Source organism: Seriola dumerili, unplaced genomic scaffold (genome assembly GCF_002260705.1).
Source record: "Seriola dumerili isolate Sdu_G_001 unplaced genomic scaffold, Sdu_1.0 BDQW01000822.1, whole genome shotgun sequence".
Lineage (NCBI taxonomy): Eukaryota > Metazoa > Chordata > Actinopteri > Carangiformes > Carangidae > Seriola > Seriola dumerili.
Genome location: NW_019175077.1, coordinates 1958459 through 1976240, shown reverse-complemented (window position 1 = coordinate 1976240; position 17782 = coordinate 1958459). Strand labels below are relative to the sequence as shown.

At 38.0% G+C, this 17782-nt stretch overlaps 1 protein-coding gene across 1 annotated transcript in view; it reads left to right on the top strand.

The window, feature by feature from the left end:
• LOC111237263 (catenin delta-2-like) overlaps window positions 1-17782 on the top strand; it is a 250031-nt gene that overhangs the window by 181731 nt on the left and 50518 nt on the right. Inside the window, exon 15 of the mRNA XM_022766288.1 lies at window positions 4945-5131. Within this exon, the coding sequence (XP_022622009.1) occupies window positions 4945-5131 (187 nt within the window). The remainder of the gene's footprint in view (window positions 1-4944; window positions 5132-17782) is intronic.

Genomic DNA, 17782 nt, shown 5'->3' with positions numbered 1-17782 from the left:
GTTGTTATTCTTGTAAATACAAGTGTAGCTGATGGTCTTTGACTATTTGAAAACGGTACACTATGGCTAATGTCTTTCAGTGCTGACTGATATTCCATAGCATGCACAGAAATCAACTATATGTGTATATAGGGGTGAGTAATAATTTTGTGCCTTTACATGCTCATGATGGTTGCAACAAACCACCACAGTCAAATAATACCGCTGCCCCCCTTTACTAGAAAATGTATTACCTTGCTTTCCCTTACTTCAAGGCATGGATCACTGTAGATGTCCAAACCTCTGTGTCCCCACCACTGTTTGTCAAAGCCACATTAATTTAACATTCTTTCAGAAATGCTTGAGGACAGGAGTCCATCAAAGTCATTAAAGGGATGACAGAGGGGTCAACAAGATACTGTACCTTCCCCAGGATGAATTTTTTGCTGCCTCTATGTTATAAAAGTCTTCGTGTCCTGCAGAAATTTCACTGCAACATTTTCACTGTGGGAGGCCCTGGTGGGAATGAAACCATCAGTGTAGGCAGTAACAATTTACCCACAATACAGGACTTTACCTACTGCTGACAAATGTTTTCTACAAACCCAATGCAGGAAGAAAAGCTGTATGACCCTGGTGTAAAGTCAGCAGTTGTTAACCTACTGTGACCTATAATGCCATCCAAAAATCACTATTTATTTTTTGATTTCTCATTCACAGATTTTTGTAGACACATTAGCTATGTAATTTGTCGTCTTTGACTTTACTCATCACCAGGTTTTGACCCCGCAGCTAACTAATTTACATCGCGCTGCACAGATGAAGGCTGTTTAATAAAACATCGCCACTTGAGGCCTAACAGGCCTCACTCTCCCCTTACAAGTCATACTCTCATTTATTCATGAATTCATGCAATCATCTCCCCGATTCTCCAAACCACACAGCTCCTAGGAAACTGTCTGTCAAGCATCTGAGGGCAACTAGTCAAAGGAGGAAGAGAAAAAATGAAGACAGACAGATAGAAAGGAAGAAAACATAGACACACACACACACAGGCTCACACACAAAGTCACAAGTATGATGTCATTGTCTGTTGGTTACCTGATGTTATACCCATAAGGACTCTGGGCTTAGTGAAGTATTATAGATCTATGTTTCTAGAGCAGGAAGGTGTGTGTCATCCTTGAATTTGGCCAGTGTTATACAGTGGAACACTTAGGAGTCTATTGTTTGTTTGTCCTTCTGCTGAGTCTTTGTCTCTGTCTCTGTCTGCAGAAAATTAACATCTTAACTTCACCCTCTGGCATTCTCAGTTTGTGCTGCGTGTGCATGTGTGTTTATTTGTGTGTTTGCATGTTTATTGGCTAGAAAAGACAAAGCAAGGCAGGTGAGCACCTTTTTTGCAAGCCAGCAGACAGTTTCTTGTCGACTCATCAGACACAACACTGTTTTAACATGATTGCAATCACAGGCCGACAACACTCACCACTCGAGAAACAGACTGACACAGGAAGAAAGAGAGAAAGAGAGAGGGACAGAAAGAGATGTTTGAAAGCTATGAGGTTTATAAGTGAAGTGTTTTGCCCAATGTTTGTATCTTCACCCTTGCTGAGGGGGCCACCTGTGTACATCTTTGTACTGTATGTGTGTGAGTGTGTGTGAATGTTTGAGCTTTTACCTTGGTTTGAAAAGAGCCCATGAGAGGAGAAAGATTGAGAGGGACGAGAGAGACTGGAGATGTGAAACAAGAGGCTGATTAGTGAAGGTGAAGGCAAATGTTGCCATGTTCCCAAGCACATGACACACACATACACACACACACACACACACACATGCAGCCTGAGTGTTAGCACTTGATTGCTGCCAAACAGCATACAAGGTCATCGCCTTATTATCACCCTCCTCTTCTTCTCCTCTCAAGAACACGTGCAAATTATCATCTACTTTCACTCTTTCTCACCATCTTTTTCTCTTCTCTCTTTTGACTGTCTTTTTCTCTCGACTCTTTTCTCACACATTATTTTTGTCTCTATGTTTCAGTTTCAGTTATACTTTATGAGGCTTGTTTTTTCTTACATTTCTCTCTCTCGTTAACATTTAATATTCTTTCACTCAGTTTTTGTCTTTTATTGTCTTTCTCATGATATAATTTTGTTAATTGTTTCCACATTAGATTTACCCATGAAAAGGTAGTATCTTGGATCTATCCATAAGGAGATATTTATAAATCAATTCGAGAATAATAGATTTAATTAGAAATTAACCTTTCTGCTCATTAGTATTACTGTTTTTTTGTTTTGTTTTTTTCAACACCAACAACAATCACGGCCGGAGGCGTTATGTTTTCGGTTTGTCTGTTCATCCATCCCGTTCTCATGAGCACAATAGCTCAGAAACTCCTCAAGGGAATTTCATCAAATTCATTAAAAACATTCATTTGGACTCAAGGATGAACATGTTAGATTTTGGTGGTCACACTTCTGACCTTGATTCAATACTATAGCACAGGAAGGGGAGATTGTGACCATATTTCTAGCAACTTGGCTGGTTGGCAGAAGCACACAACCACAAGGCCCTAATTCTAAATTTTTACATTTCTCATCTTGTTTTGTAATCTTTTCTGCTCCTCCTACTGTAACCCATCCCTTTGTCATTCATTTGCAGAATGTCAGTATAACTGACACTAGTGCAGTGCGCAGCAAGGCAACACTGGTATTGCTCTTGGTGATAGGAAACTGGCTGCCATTCAACACCTAGCGCCTCTATGGCAGTTTGGATAGAGTGTGCTAGTGAAAGTAAAGATTGTGAGGCTTACTTCATATCCATTATTAGTGACACAACTTGCCCTTGCCCATTTCGTCTTCTCCATATTTTTAATAGAATACCTTTAGTTTTGATTCAATTGACTTTTGATTCTGGACACAATTTGTGAAAATGCTATAGTATTATTTTCAGTGTACTACTTTTATTTTATTTTTTTCTTTTTAGTGATATTTTTTTTAGTCAAAGCATAGGACAGATTTAACTTCCTGGAGCTTTCAGGAATTCCGTGTCTAGCTCAGCTTCAATACTGCTGTCATTTCAGATAACAGAGCTACTGTGCACCTACCTGCTGCCCTTATGTTTCATTTACAGTCACATCTGACAAGACCAGAGTAAAAATTGGAAAGTGCATAATGTATTCTGAAATGAAGAGGGCATCTTCATCTGTGTGGTAACTGTGCAAGTGAATGACATCTGTCATCTGGAACCGAGAGGTCTGGAATCTGATACCAAATCTGAGAGAGATAGTGACCTTCAACAAAACAGTTTTTAATAGTTTGCAATATTAAAACGTGTTCCAATCTGTTCCTTTCATCCTATACCATCGCTCAGCTTCTCCTGCTTTCTTCCCTTCTGTTTAGCTTGCATCTCTGTCATCCTGTTTCACACATTTGTATCTTATTTTGTCACTGTATCTGTTTTTGTATTTCTTGCTGTTTATAGGGATGACCAGTGCAAGCAGCAGAGACTAATTAACATATTTAGAATGCAAGAATTCTAAGTGTGTGTGTGTGTGTGTGTGTGTGTGTGTGTGTGTGGTGTGTGTGTGTGTGTGTGTGTGTGTGTGTGTGTGTGTGGTTTGCATGTGCATGTACAGCTGACCAACAGGGCTAGTCCTGTCATCAGTCTGCGAAGAGGCATCTGGTATTCCATCTGACAAGATGAAGTTAAAATGTGTTTGTGAGTGCATGTGTGTGTGTGCATGTATGTTTGTGTGTTCAGTAAGTTTGCCGAGGCGATTGAATGTTTCCTTGTGTACATACGTACCTGCGAGTTTTTCTGCCAGATCGAGTGTGCGTGCATTCATTGACTATGTGACTATGTCACTGCATATGCTTTGAGCGTATTTGTATATGTACTGTATATGTGTTTTTGTGTTCTCCAACACATAAATGTGTGATAAATAATGCACTGGTTGGACACATGGCTTTTTTCCCAGACCAACAAACTAATTCATTTCCTCAGATATCACAAGTATCAGGTAGATTATAAAGTTGAATTTGAGAATAAAAGAGTGAGTGGCTTTCTCAAAAGTGATAAAAGGAGAAGTCATTTTCAACCTGCATTACCAGACCTAAACTACCTCCACACTTCACTGTGATGTGCCAGTGCAATAGAAAGGTCTGAGTGAGCTCAGCATCCTTATTTTGTGGGTTAAAAATGTTTTGGGATGTTTCTTGGACTAATCAGACCTACCTCAGAAAATGCATTGCAAATGTACTGTATTTCCTGTAACATCTCTGAGAGGTTAATGGAACCATTTGCTTTCAATTTCCATAAACTATGTGCTTATAAATGACGTGGAAAGTTGACATTGATTGGTAATGAAGAGTTGAAAAATTAAAGTTGAAAAGAGTGCTGTCCTCACGTAGCTGCGCTCTGAGAACACAGATCTGGTAGGAGCAAAAATAGAAAGATTGTCAAAAAGGCATGAATCAAGCTGTGCACTGTAGGAAACCCTATAAAAAAAGACATCTGTTCCATAGTTTGATTCAGCTTACTGTATTTAACTGATCTTAAGAGAAGAACACATCTATCCTCCTTCCTATCAAAAAATTAGAATAATCATTTATACTATATGCATACGTATAGTCCTGAAATAAGGCAGCATTTCGGTTTATAGTACCTCTATCATTAGCATTGTAGCCAGTATATTTAGCATGTTACAGAGCAGAAATTTTGAGCTGGTGCAAGATCTTTAGTTTATATGAGTAGATGTCTTTTTGGAGTCTTGTTATGAGTTTTACATACATACTTGTTGTTTTGTATCACGTTCATACATTTTTCCAGAAAACACAAAGATGGGTTGTATATTTAAGTAGTATTACATTATTACCTTGTTTTCTCTGTAGAATTCTTATATTATTATTTACAAAGTGATGTGAAAACAATTTTTTTATGTGTGTTTCTTTGTTTACGCAGGTGTGCTATGGAACCTGTCATCATGTGATGCTCTAAAAATGCCAATCATCCAGGACGCCCTGGCCGTTCTGACCAATAGCGTCATCATACCCCACTCTAACTGGGACTCCTCCCCAAATCACCATGATGACCGCAAGCTCCACCTCCATACCTCCCAGGTGCTGCGCAATGCTACAGGCTGCCTCAGGTAAAAGGAACACACACATGTATAAGCCTGCTATATTGGGAAATTCTTAACGCATATGCACTTTTTTATTCCTCTTTCTCCTCTCTGTATGTATATGCACACCCCCTGTATACCTTTGCTATATAATAATATATAGTGACAGTATACAGTATAAAACCTAATAATAACTAGGCTGTATATCTCTTTAGCATTTCAAGGGAAATAATGGCTGCTTGATTTTACAAAATGAAATCAAAATTGTAGCTTGACTTTTCTTCTTTATGGTTAACTCTGACAGTTAACCAATAGTCTCAACCATTTTTATAGTAAACAATCTCAACATATCATAACAGTTGAGCAGCTTTAATACGTCCTTTTCTCTTTCTTTATCCTTTATATCCCTCTTCCTCCTCTTATTTGTGTGTTTATCTTACTCACTCGAGTCGCAATAATTAGCTGAGTAGCATCATGTGACCAGTGCTGTACAGGCTAGAAAAGCTCCCTGTTTAAAATAGAAATGCTCTGTCAAAAGGTAATAATTCTCAATAATTTACGGGGTCTGAATAGGACATCATCTGGGTCTGAACTTCTGATTTATTTTAGAAAACAGCAACATGACATATACACATACTGCATGTGTTTCCACTTTCTTTCTTATTCCTCAGAAATACAGTATATATATATCGGATTTTCATGTTATTGATTTCTTACTGACATACGGTATACATAATTCATCATGGTTTTATTAAACTTCACAGTACATGTTGGCGTGTGTGTGTGTGCAAGCATAAATAATATACATATATCTACTGAGATTTACCATAATGAGACTATTTTATTGTGCATTGCAATGAATCTTGTCCGTTGAGTCTTCACTGCTGTGATTATAGATGCATATATTCACAAATTAAATTATAAACAATACTTTGTGCACAGTTGTTTATCTCTCTCCCCCTCACTCATTCACTCTAGCGCTCTCTCTCACTAACTTGTGCTGGTAACCATAGTAACAACTCCCCCACTTGTATGAGGACATTGTGTGTCAAGACTTTCTTTTTGTGCATTGTGCTGATAAAATATGTTCCTTAGTTGTTAAAGCTTGAAATAAGGAAGGACGCTTCAGCTTTATGGATCATGGTGTTTATTCGATTTTCAGAAGTCTGAGAAGTTCAGTCATCCCTGATAAACCCTACAAATAATTTGGATTTATCACATGAAAAAGTTACATTTCCTAAGTGAAAAGGTGCTTTATATGACTGTTTTCAGTTTCTGCACATAGTGGAACTGACACCAAAAAGTCCTAAGTGCTAATACAAAAAAAAAATTAAATTAAATAAATAGTCAGTTTCTGTCTGCAGACATAGCATTACATGTATATTCCTGCACATGTACAGTGTATATTAGCCAAATCAACAAGGTACATAGAACAACCTACTTGACCTGTCCATGCTATTCCTGGACATGCCCTCACAACCAAGTAAACTTACATACAAAACACTCACTGAGAAATTCATTAGGAACAACATACTAATACTGGGTAGGGCCTCCCTTTGCTCTCAACAGCTTCAATCCCTCGTAGCACTGAATCTACAAGATGTTGGAAACATTCAGCAGATTTTACTTCATGTTGACATGATTGCATCACATTTCTGTAGATTTATCAGATGCATATTCATGCTGGGGAAAAAAGAGGCTAGTGAAGAGAACAGAACTAATCGCTGCCAAAGGTGCTTCAACTAAGTACAGAGTAAAGGGTCTACTACTTTACTCAATGTGATGATTCAGTTTCTCCATTTTTGAATTTCCATTTCCATTAGAAAAAATTCTAAAATTCTGTTTTCACTATTAGACAATATTACTATTATCACTACTATTTCTGAGTGTTGATTCAATATGTCTGTTCTTCAAGATTACTCATAACTAGATTTGAAAGAAATCTATATTTATGGATTTGGAGCTCAGCCAAACATGCAGGGATTTCTGTAAGTTTTGGATCATGTCACAAATATAAAATAGGTGGTCTGCTGTTTCTACAGTTACATTGTGTATTGCTTTAAATGTTGGTGGTGCAAGGAATTGTGGGATGGCATTATCTCCTTTTCTTTTGTAAAGGATGGTCCAGGGTATCCCATGCTAAAGAAAAAATAAGACAGGAAGCACTGAAACGCTTTTCTTTAGCATTTAGAGAATTTGACGAGCTCTTATCATGGCTGCCACTTCGATACTTCCAGGTCATTTCACTCAGTTTGGAACTTTCCTAAGCAACAAAAAGTGTTTGACCGCAACCACCGATTGGTATTAAGGGGCCCAAATTGTGCCAAGAAAGCATTCCCCACACCATTAAACCAGCTTTGGCCGTTGACATAAGGCAAGTTGGGTCCATGTGGTCATGCTGTTGATGCCAGATTCTGAGCCTACCATCTGCCTCAGGAGAAGCTGAGAATCACTAGATCAGGCTACATTTTTCCAGTCCTCAACTGTCCAGTGTTTTTGAGCTTTTGCCAACTGTAGCCTCAGATTTCTGTTCTTGGCTGACAAGATTGGAACCTGAAGTGGCCTTCTGCTATTGTAGACCATTCACCTTTACATTTGATATGTCATGCATTCTTTACATACTTTTTTGCTCACCGCTGTTTTAGAATGGCATTCAACGTAACCTATAGACCAGAGAGCCAGCAAATTTATCCAAGCTTTTTTGGAGCCCAAAACCAATCTTCTACATTATATGTTGTGCATTTTAATAACCTGTAGATGTTACAAATGGACTACATTCAGCTGACATGGACCCATTCAAAATTGAGAAGACCAGACTCAAATATGTATGTCAATTGAGTTAAGGATTCTCTAGCATGGATAGCATGTGCAACACCTACTAAAAAATCTTGTACTTAGCTTGGTGGGCCACATACTCCTCATTGAGTTTCAACCCCCATCTGCAAGCAATGTAGCAATGCCATGTTGTTGTGAAATGTTAAGACTTAGCATCCCACCACTACCTATAGTTGGCCTTAAAATTAAGTAACGTTATTTAGCATGTTAACATTAGATCACATTAGTTTAAGGTAACTGATATTTAGCCACAATTTTCATGAACAAAATGAAGACTAGTGTATCCATACTATCTCTTATATTAACACAACTCCACATTTTCCTAAAGCTACATGCATGTTATTTCAGTCATCTTGCAAGTACAGTGAACCTGCTAGTATTAATGGCATGCATGTTTGAAAATGATAGTTCACATGTTCAGTGAGCTGGCCATAAAGTTGTTAAGAAAATAGTCCAAGCCTCCTTGTATATGGAATTTTCTCTTAGATTATTTTATTTATCCAAACATTTGTTCAGGGCATGACAGAGCATAAGCAGCAGGAATGGAGCTGAACATCATCTGCTCACAAGGAAAATTGAGTTCACAGAGGAAGAAACCTAATGTTATTATAGATAAGTAAATCATTGTGCTAAGCTGACATGTCAGTGACACAGACAAGGTGTAGTGGGAGACTGCTTTATTCGTTTGCTGACTCAAAAGATTGACTGAGAAGTCTTGAGTGTTTTCAAACTCTTCCTGCCTAGCAGAAACATTTGTTGATAGGATTCACTGAAAAATTCCCATCAGAATTAAACTAGGTTTAAAATAAAGGTCAACATTGAATATAATATTGGTAAATCAATTTTCAAGTTCACAACACTTTTCAAAGCCAGCTTTTGTTAATTTTGAAAAAAATGATAACAGAAAAATCATTGCTTTACTTTTGTCAGTTCGCCATGTAGTTTTATTTTGGTCTAATTTTGAAAATTACTGATGATACTAAAATCCAATCTTTGCACATAAAAAACTCACACATACACACTATTATACTTGTGTTTTTAATTCTGGCCATGTGTACTTGTATTCGGTGAGCACAGAAAAGGAGCTCTGATCTTTGATCCTGTTGCGTACATACCTGGCCTGGCATCAGTCACAAGCCATTAAGGAAGTTCATTATAAGGACATGCAGAGTTATGGACCCACAATTGACACTTTGCGACTCTTCCCACCATCAAACTATCAAATTGATAGGAAACAGAGACAAAGGACCCCTCTTCCACAAACAGACCATGCTTTGAGCATGTCCGAATGACACAGAACCAGACCAAAGGTCAAAGGGTCAGCTCCAGAGGATCAACCAATGAAGACAAAGACACCAGGCAACTGGAGAATATAGGCAAAATCTCCAGTTTGTAACAATAAGACTCTGTCTAATGACATTTAATTGTTTCTTATATAGAAAAGTAACAACAAAAGGACTGATTAACACTAAGGTGTGAATCCTGGCCTCTTTGTGCCATGCATGAACACACACACACATGCACACACACACACCAACCTCCCTTCCTCTGTCCCTCTCTAGATAAGAGTCATAAACTACAACCCACATTCCAATCCTGGGTAGTGACCAGCAGAACACTCTTCACAGACACAGATCTAAGGAAGAATGTAAAATTAAATATCTAGCTGTTATGTAACTCATGAGATGTTCCTATGCAATAGTTTAATCCCAAACTTCTATCCCATAGAATGTTTGAAATGTAACATGTAGATTTTAAGACAATGTCCTTCATGTGACCATACTGTACTGTCAGCATCCTTCACACGAGGTAACACACACTACATGACATCCAGAATGTCCATATTATTATTATTACAGTCAAAGAACTGCTGTGTAATCCACATTTATAGACTATTAGCTTTGGGAAATGTTTATATTGTTGTTTGATCAATTAACCACTTGTATCATGATTAATTCCAGGTTTGAAGGATGTAATATGAAATCAACACTCCTATTACTCCTCTCTGCCATTATTAGTGCAAGTAGTTTTATATGTTATTTCATTTAATGTTTTGTGGTCATGGTGGAAGACGGATGTGCGAGTTTATAAGTAAACTCTAGAATTAAATTATTCCAAAGTTCAGTGGAAAATGACACTCTTCTCCAAGTGGAAACACAGGAGAAGACGGGTGACGCCCCTGAAACATGCGCCAGCCCCCCAGGGGATAAAACAGTCGTGAACAATTCACACAAGGTCAGAAAAGCCAGAAAGGTTAGAAGTCAAAAATGTTAGAAATGCGAAAAAGTTAGAAACTCGGCGAGATAAGCTCAGAGTCCCGGCTCAAAGCCCAGCTCTGTAGCCATGTAAACTCTTAGCTCTAAGCTGCTAGCCACAAACTCATGGCTCTTAGTCATTTTTGCACTTTTCGTGTCTTTTATTTTTCTTTGCCACAAACTCCAAGTAACATCATTTTTGTCTACATGCGTGATCTTTTATTTTATAAGCCAAGTCAAGACCAACTGAACCAAAATAACAGAAGTGCCTCAGAGTAATTTTGTAACTTTTAAATCATCATCAAGTTTTCCTTTTTGAAGATTTTGACAACTTTAGAGTTATCTGGTCAATGCCAGTCTCCTCTAAAGTTATCCAGCCAAAGTGAAGATCATTAGAGTTTATTTCGCATCAAACCTCAAGAGACGCCGGCAGATAACACTTCTGCACAACTGCTTGCAGAGAAGTCAACCAGAAATCAAGAGTGCCTGAGACAGAAAGTCTCCTGGCAAACTCCACCAGAGCTGAACCGCTGAGACATCAACAGAATCCGCCATCGTGATAACGGGACACGGCCTGTAGGAGAATCCACCTAGATCCCGCGTCTCCGGGGTTACCACGGCAACCACAGCCACCTGGGTTCCAGCCGAGGGTCTTCAGCTACAGCGCAACTCACAGTAGGCCGGTCTTAACACTCTGCTCATGACTGGTTTGATGTCGAAATATAGCAATATTTAATCATCAAACCTAATTCGTAGATGTAGTATCATTAGCTGTATAGCCATAGTGTATAGCCATAACATATTCTCTCCCACCATTACCAACTCATCACACCGCTCATTTCATTATTATTTTCATCTTTATGATTATTACACCTTGAATTTACTCTGTAGATAGTAGTTTAGTTAATAAACTCCTTTATTTACACCCAGTTGTTGTCCTGTTGTATTCTTTTGACGTGGAGACTGGAGATCCATTGAATCGAGAAGTCATGGCTTCCGATATGAGATTGATAAATTTGGCAATGAAGTAATTCATTGTTGTCCTCCCAGAGGACTGGTACCCCATTTCAACGAGAGTAAATTCTAAAATATGGCGTTAATGCTACAATCCCATAAACAGCATTTGTTCATCTATGTACACACAGACACACACCAACTCCACAGAGGTCTGAGATGGTGTAGAAAAGAAACTCCCTGTCCACTTGGCCATCTCTCTGACCTGTGTACTCAATCAACCACCAGCAGCCTCTGGATTAAACCTCACCTCAGCCTCTTTGCAGGGCTCCTCTCAAGTTGTTTTGAATGGTTATCTCCAGCTATTGAATGTCTCTCAAAAGCATTTCAAAGCCATTATGAAGATGTCACAAACAGGTTTTTGTACATATTCACATAAGTTTGTGTGTAAGGTGTTACATTGTGAACATGTGTGGATGCTATTAACATACCAAAGCAAAGGCTCCAGTTGCTCTAGACATTGTTCCATTTGTGATCACTTTAAATATGAATGCTAGCTTGCATAATTGTGGTTTTTCCAAATATCCAAATATTAATTTAATGGATATTTGCATGATTCTAGTTATAAACCGTTTTCAGTTAAACTTCTCTGTCTGCTGGCTGAAGAATCAAATGTTCATCTCCAGCCAGTCACTGGGATGATATCAATCCAACATGGGCACTTCTTTTTTAAAGGCATTGATCTGTATCAATTGCTTTTTATTTCAACAGTAAAAATATTGTCAACATGATAGCACCACAGCTCTTGTACATTTCTATATCTTTGCTGCACTGTTGTTGTCCTCCACCTCAGAGAATCTACCAAATTGTGAAGAACACCACCTTTGAGTTCTATTGTAATATAACTGCAGCTGGCAGTGCAAGGTATATTGCTCAGGTGCAATTAGAGACAGTACAGCATAAACAAGCTTTTGAAAGGTAAAATGTAGTGTAGTGTTTTTTTATTATAAATCTCTCTGGCTTTTATTGTTGGCATTCTTAATGGAACAGCGCAGGAACTGCCATGGGGGCTTGTGGTACAGGACAAGATGATTATGCATAATAACTCAATATCACAAACACCTGTACAAATCTTATTCAGTCCACTAATAGCTTTGCATTTGCAACAAATATTACATTGGGGGATTTTATAATGTTGCTTTGTTTTTTGTTTGTTTGTTTGTTTGTTTGTTTGTTTTTTTCCTGGGATGAGTCAGAGTCAGAGCAGTGCTGATTTAATTCTTGTATTTTTTAGGCTGTTTTGCATTATTGCATTTGCATTTGGATTGTATTATTTGTCCACCTGTGAGTGGAGAGAGATTGAGAGCATAGTTAAGCATAGGTTACTACCACTGAAATATAAGAAATGTGTTTTGTTTAGATAGAATCATCATTAAATGCATAAGAACTATTACGGGAGCACATAACTGGGTACTTGCACAGTGTACAGAATATAGGTATATGTGATTATGAAGTTATTCCTCTGTGTAATATCTATGAAATGTATTCTCATTTGCAGTTAGAAGAGGTAGCGGTTTGTGCATTGCAGGTAATGAGTTTTTTATGTTAGATGGGCTAGGTAATTTATAGAAATCTAAAATAGACAAATTGAAATTTCTTTAGATGTTTCTGGTTCTTAAGGCCAAATGAGCTGAAATGTTTTTTTTTCATTACATGTCATGCATGTCTAAGCTTTAGTCATACCTACACAATACGGTATGAAGTATAGAGCTCATTTTTGATCGTGTCTGAGCACTCAAATGTAAAACAAGAAAAGAGGAAGTGAATCTATTGATGCAGACTTGAAAAACTTTGCTGGTGAATTTTTCAAATGTCATTTTTAAATCCTTTGCATATACATATACTAAATCCCATCCACCTCCTCTCTACTGTGGTGGTGACAGGAGTCTTAGATAAACTATTGAAATAAAAATGCGTTTTACCAACTACAGGGGTAAATGCTAATAGGGCCTCATGGAAACTATATTTTGTGGTTCAAGGATGATAATTTAAAAGAAATGCTGAATGGTGCCAAGAGTGTGAAAAGATTTGTTTAATATAGGACTCAGATCATCTGTGGTATTTCTTTTAGCTGTTTGTTTATCCCAAAGCAAGACAAATTGCCTTAAACTTTTAAGACTAAGTTATCAGTTTTTGCCTGTGATGTCTTCAGACTTTCAACTTTTATGTCAAAGTTATTATTTCCTAACTCACGAAGGTGTTTATATGACTATAGTGTGTGTGTGTGTGTGTGTGTGTGTGTGTGTGTGTGTGTGTGTGTGTGTGTGTGTGTGTGTGTTCCTCTAGAACACAAGACAAGATGCGGGGGAAGACAAATGATGCTGTCAGTGGCACTGCTCCACTCTGTGAAGTTAGAGATCAAATTGTAAAAGCTGGTAAAGGAGGAGGACAGCAGAGCAGAGGAAAAGATGGCTAAAAGTTGGGAAGATGAGAACAGAGAGAATGTAGAAGTGGTGAACAATGAGAAGGAGAGACTAACAGGATCTCAGAAATGGGAGCTGAGACACAGAGTAATGAAGGTGTTTCTGCTGCTCTCCAGGGTTGTTTTCTATCTCACTATCTGTTCTGGGTGGTTAAAATGACATAAGGCCACAGTGTTCAGGTCCCAGTGTACCTCAATTTCAGACCTCTCACCTCTCTCATTACCCCTTTGCTGTGTGTGCCTGTGTGTAATACATGAGAATATGTACATGTCTATGTGGATGTGTGAGTCTTGGTGTTTGTATAAATGTTGTGTGTGTACATGTGTGTATGTGCATATGTGAGCACATACATATTTGTGGTCATTGAAACGCAACAATATTAAAGTGACTCAATCTCAGAAAATGACAGCCAGTATAGGGGAGTTGCATATGATTATGGAAATTAACTGCTGTCATTGCATCAGGTGTTTCGATTATGGGTGTGTGCTAGTGTGTGAATGTGTGTATGTTCTGTATGTGTGAATGTGCATGTGTGCATATTTTAAATGTGGGCCAAGCAGCTAATGATGCTGATCGACACATATGTTGTCTAATCGGGTGGTGGGCATTAAGGGTCCATCCCTTTTCACACATATGCACACACACACACACACAAACACACACACACACACATACACACATACAGTGTTATCTGTTCAGACACAAGGTCTCCTATAGAGAGTTTCCATATCCTCCATTTAGGTGCCGCTTACCTCCCTGTGGGTTGTTGGTTTACAGCCAAGCCAGAGAGAAAAAGCTACCTACTGCCTTGATGTTGTACACACTATTTGTATGTGTGTGTGTGTGTGTGTGTGTGTGTGTGTGTGTGTGTGTGTGTGTGTGTGTGTGTGTGTGTGTGTGTGTGAGTGTATGTGTGTGTGTGTGTGTATTTCTGTACTCATCACGATCACACACTCACAACCACCTGCAATTTGTTCCTTTTCAGCAACCCACAGATGTGGATGAGCAATAGGATGAGCTATTAGACAAATCAAGAATACGGAGTGTGCAGTCACAAATTAGTTTGTTTCTATATTTATTCCATTGATATTAATTGGTTTGCATACATGTGTGTGCCATCTGGTGATGACCCTCTGCTGCCTGTGCCTGTGCCTGCCGCCAACACACACACACACACACACACACTCACCAGCTGTTTGAGACAAAGTCACTCAGTGGTCATTTGTTCCTTGAGCAACATTAGAGGGCCATCTGTCTGAAATTCACTCATGTTCACATCTTTCCTGTTACATGTTGGACGAATCTTCCAACAACTAAAACTATAGAAAGTGAAAAGTGTGATTTGGTTTTGATTTCCTCAGGTATACAGTTATATAACCCGTCTATCATCTTTTAAACTGTGTAATTGGTGAAACAAAATAGTCATCTCTGCCATGCTTTAATGACTGCCCAGCCAGCTCCTGCAGATACCAGGAAGCTTTTTACTGAAGGTTTTCTTACTTATGAGGAGATGCATTTTTTTGTTAAACATTATATATAAGTCATAATACATATAAGGTATTTTATGTATCTATTTTTGTGTTTGTATTTTGGTTTACAGACCTCATCAATCAATCAATCAATCAATCAATCAATCAATCAATCAATCAATCAATCAATCAATCAAAAGAGAGTTTGTAGCCTGAAGATTTAACCAAGGCTCTGTTTTATCTTTGTAACCTCTGATATATCTTATTTTTGTTTCAGTTTAATTGTACTTACAGGCACTGAATTCAGCGAACTTTTTTCAATTAGTTCATTCCTTTTATTTTTGTTTTCATTTGTTCCTAAAAAGACATTTTTGTGTCTTTCTGTACTTTTAATGATGCTGGCCCAGCAGCACTCCAATTTCTCCATATTTCCTCCCAAAATTTCCCATGAGAATGAGCCAAATGTTGTTTATTGCATTTTAGAAATACAGAATTTACTGAATATTACCATTATGTCAAATTTTTTTTCTTACTTGACTAGGACATAGTTTGTTTTTCCAAACATTAAGAGGTAAAGTCAGGAAATGGCTTGCTTTTTTGCATTGGCACCAATGGCACTTTCCTTTTATTCCACTGCAGCTAAAATAACAACTGTTAAATTCTGAATGGGATCCTTAATCAAGCTCTGTCTTTTTGCTCAGTAGGTAATTATTTAACGATGCAGGCTAATGGGTTAGACTGAATTAATGAGGAGTGACGTCTGATTGGTTGAAGTGTAAGCCTGTAATGGACTCGTAAAATAGTAGAGATTACCAGTTAAATTTAAGGAGATTCACAGTCACTATCATTTACATAAATATACACTCATGAGTAATGCAAAAACCAGCATGTAGGTGCTCATGTGTACTCTTACATCATCTATAGTCTAGTTTCTAATAAATTGGAGCATAAAAGTGTAAAGAATTACTGTACTTTCCGTTTTGCAAATATCAACTTAGAAAAACTGAGCTTGCATGATGAGGTATGGCTGTGCAAAACTAGTCAACTATAGTATAAAAAAACTTATTTGGAAGGCCTTTAACTGGTCCACAGCATTTTATCTTTATCCCCAGAAGGAGAAAGTAAAGAAGTAATGCACACTTTAATTAAGGCTCTATGTTAGCTGTCAGGTGCAAATATTTACAAAAGAAAATGTTTTTTGTACATCAAGACCTTTGTGGTGCATGGTGCAACAGTGTGTTCAAGACATTAAAGTCCTTTTTGTTCAGTCAAAGTAATATTGAATAACTTTAACTTAAAATTCTTGTCCAACCATCACAACGGTGAGGACCTTTTCAAGCACTCACTCTCTCTTGACAGTTTACATCTGTCCAAGTCTAAATTTCCATTTTGTGAAAGTTCTCTTCCATTTGTGTTGCACAGCCAGGTGCTTTTGCCTCCACCAATGATAAGAAATCAGATAAAAAGCTTGATGGTAGAAGTCAGCATATTCAAGGCTGAGTGTTAAAGCAATTAATTATCCACCCTCTCTATTCCTCACAAACCCACCTCCTGTCTTTGGTGCTTAAACATTAGTCAAGGTGAAGTGTTTTCACTGTTCTGTTGTTTTATATCGACTTGACAGAGAATTGTGTCTCTGCTAAGCGGGTTTTCCATCGTATGCTTGTTTGCCCATTAGCATTCAAAGCGGGTGAAAATGACTTGACCTTCTCTTGGAAGCGGGGAGCCGTGAATGTGAAGTTTTAATTGAGTTCTTGTGCCCTCCCCTCTGTCTCTCTTTTCTCTCTTTCTCATCAGTACAATAAATGATTAACCTCATCTCATAGACTATAGTGAAACAGTTGTGATCTCTTTATTATGTCAATGTGATGGATGAACTTATCCATTCATACCATCACGTTGGCTCCTCATTCACATTGCTATTGTTATTCTCTTGAGTCTTTTTTGACGTTTCACCTTTAAAGAAATATGTTTCAACTCGTGTTACCAGACTTCAATAATTGATTTGTTAATTATTTTGATTTCTTCCTCTCTGTTTTGCCAGTTGATAAGAGTATCTGGGTGAACCACATCCCATTATCGGTCACACAGCATAATTAAGGTTCGGTGCAGCATTGTCCTCAAATAAAGGTTTAGTGTTTAACAACCACTCAATAATATGGAGAAATAACATAAAAACATAAAAGCCATGTATATTCTCACAGTTGCATTGTAGGCTATAGTTGAATGGTATGAGGACACTGCCATATTTGCAAACTTTGTTATTGCCTTGTCTTACTCCCTGGTCCTTTTTTAAGACTCAGACACAAGAAACAGCTGTTCAGAGATCATATTTAAGTAGTTTTGTTTAAGAAAGTGAGCATAGTTTTTAGTAAGCAAATAAGTTCATATTATTGGCTGGATCACAACAGTGGGGCCAGCCCCATGATAGAAAGAAAAACATTGGCGCAACCATGGCCACTGGTAAGGATGTCAAAACTGGTGGATGAGGAGTAGTTTGCTCTGAGGAAATAAACTAAACTACAGTAATTCTCCAGAACAAACACATCAAGCAGCAACTGTCTACTGCACACAGAAACGATACCCCCCCCCCCACACACACACACACACATGCACACATACTTCTCTATCTCTCTCTCTCTCTCTCTTAGTTGTCTCTATCACACACATTCACACACTTTC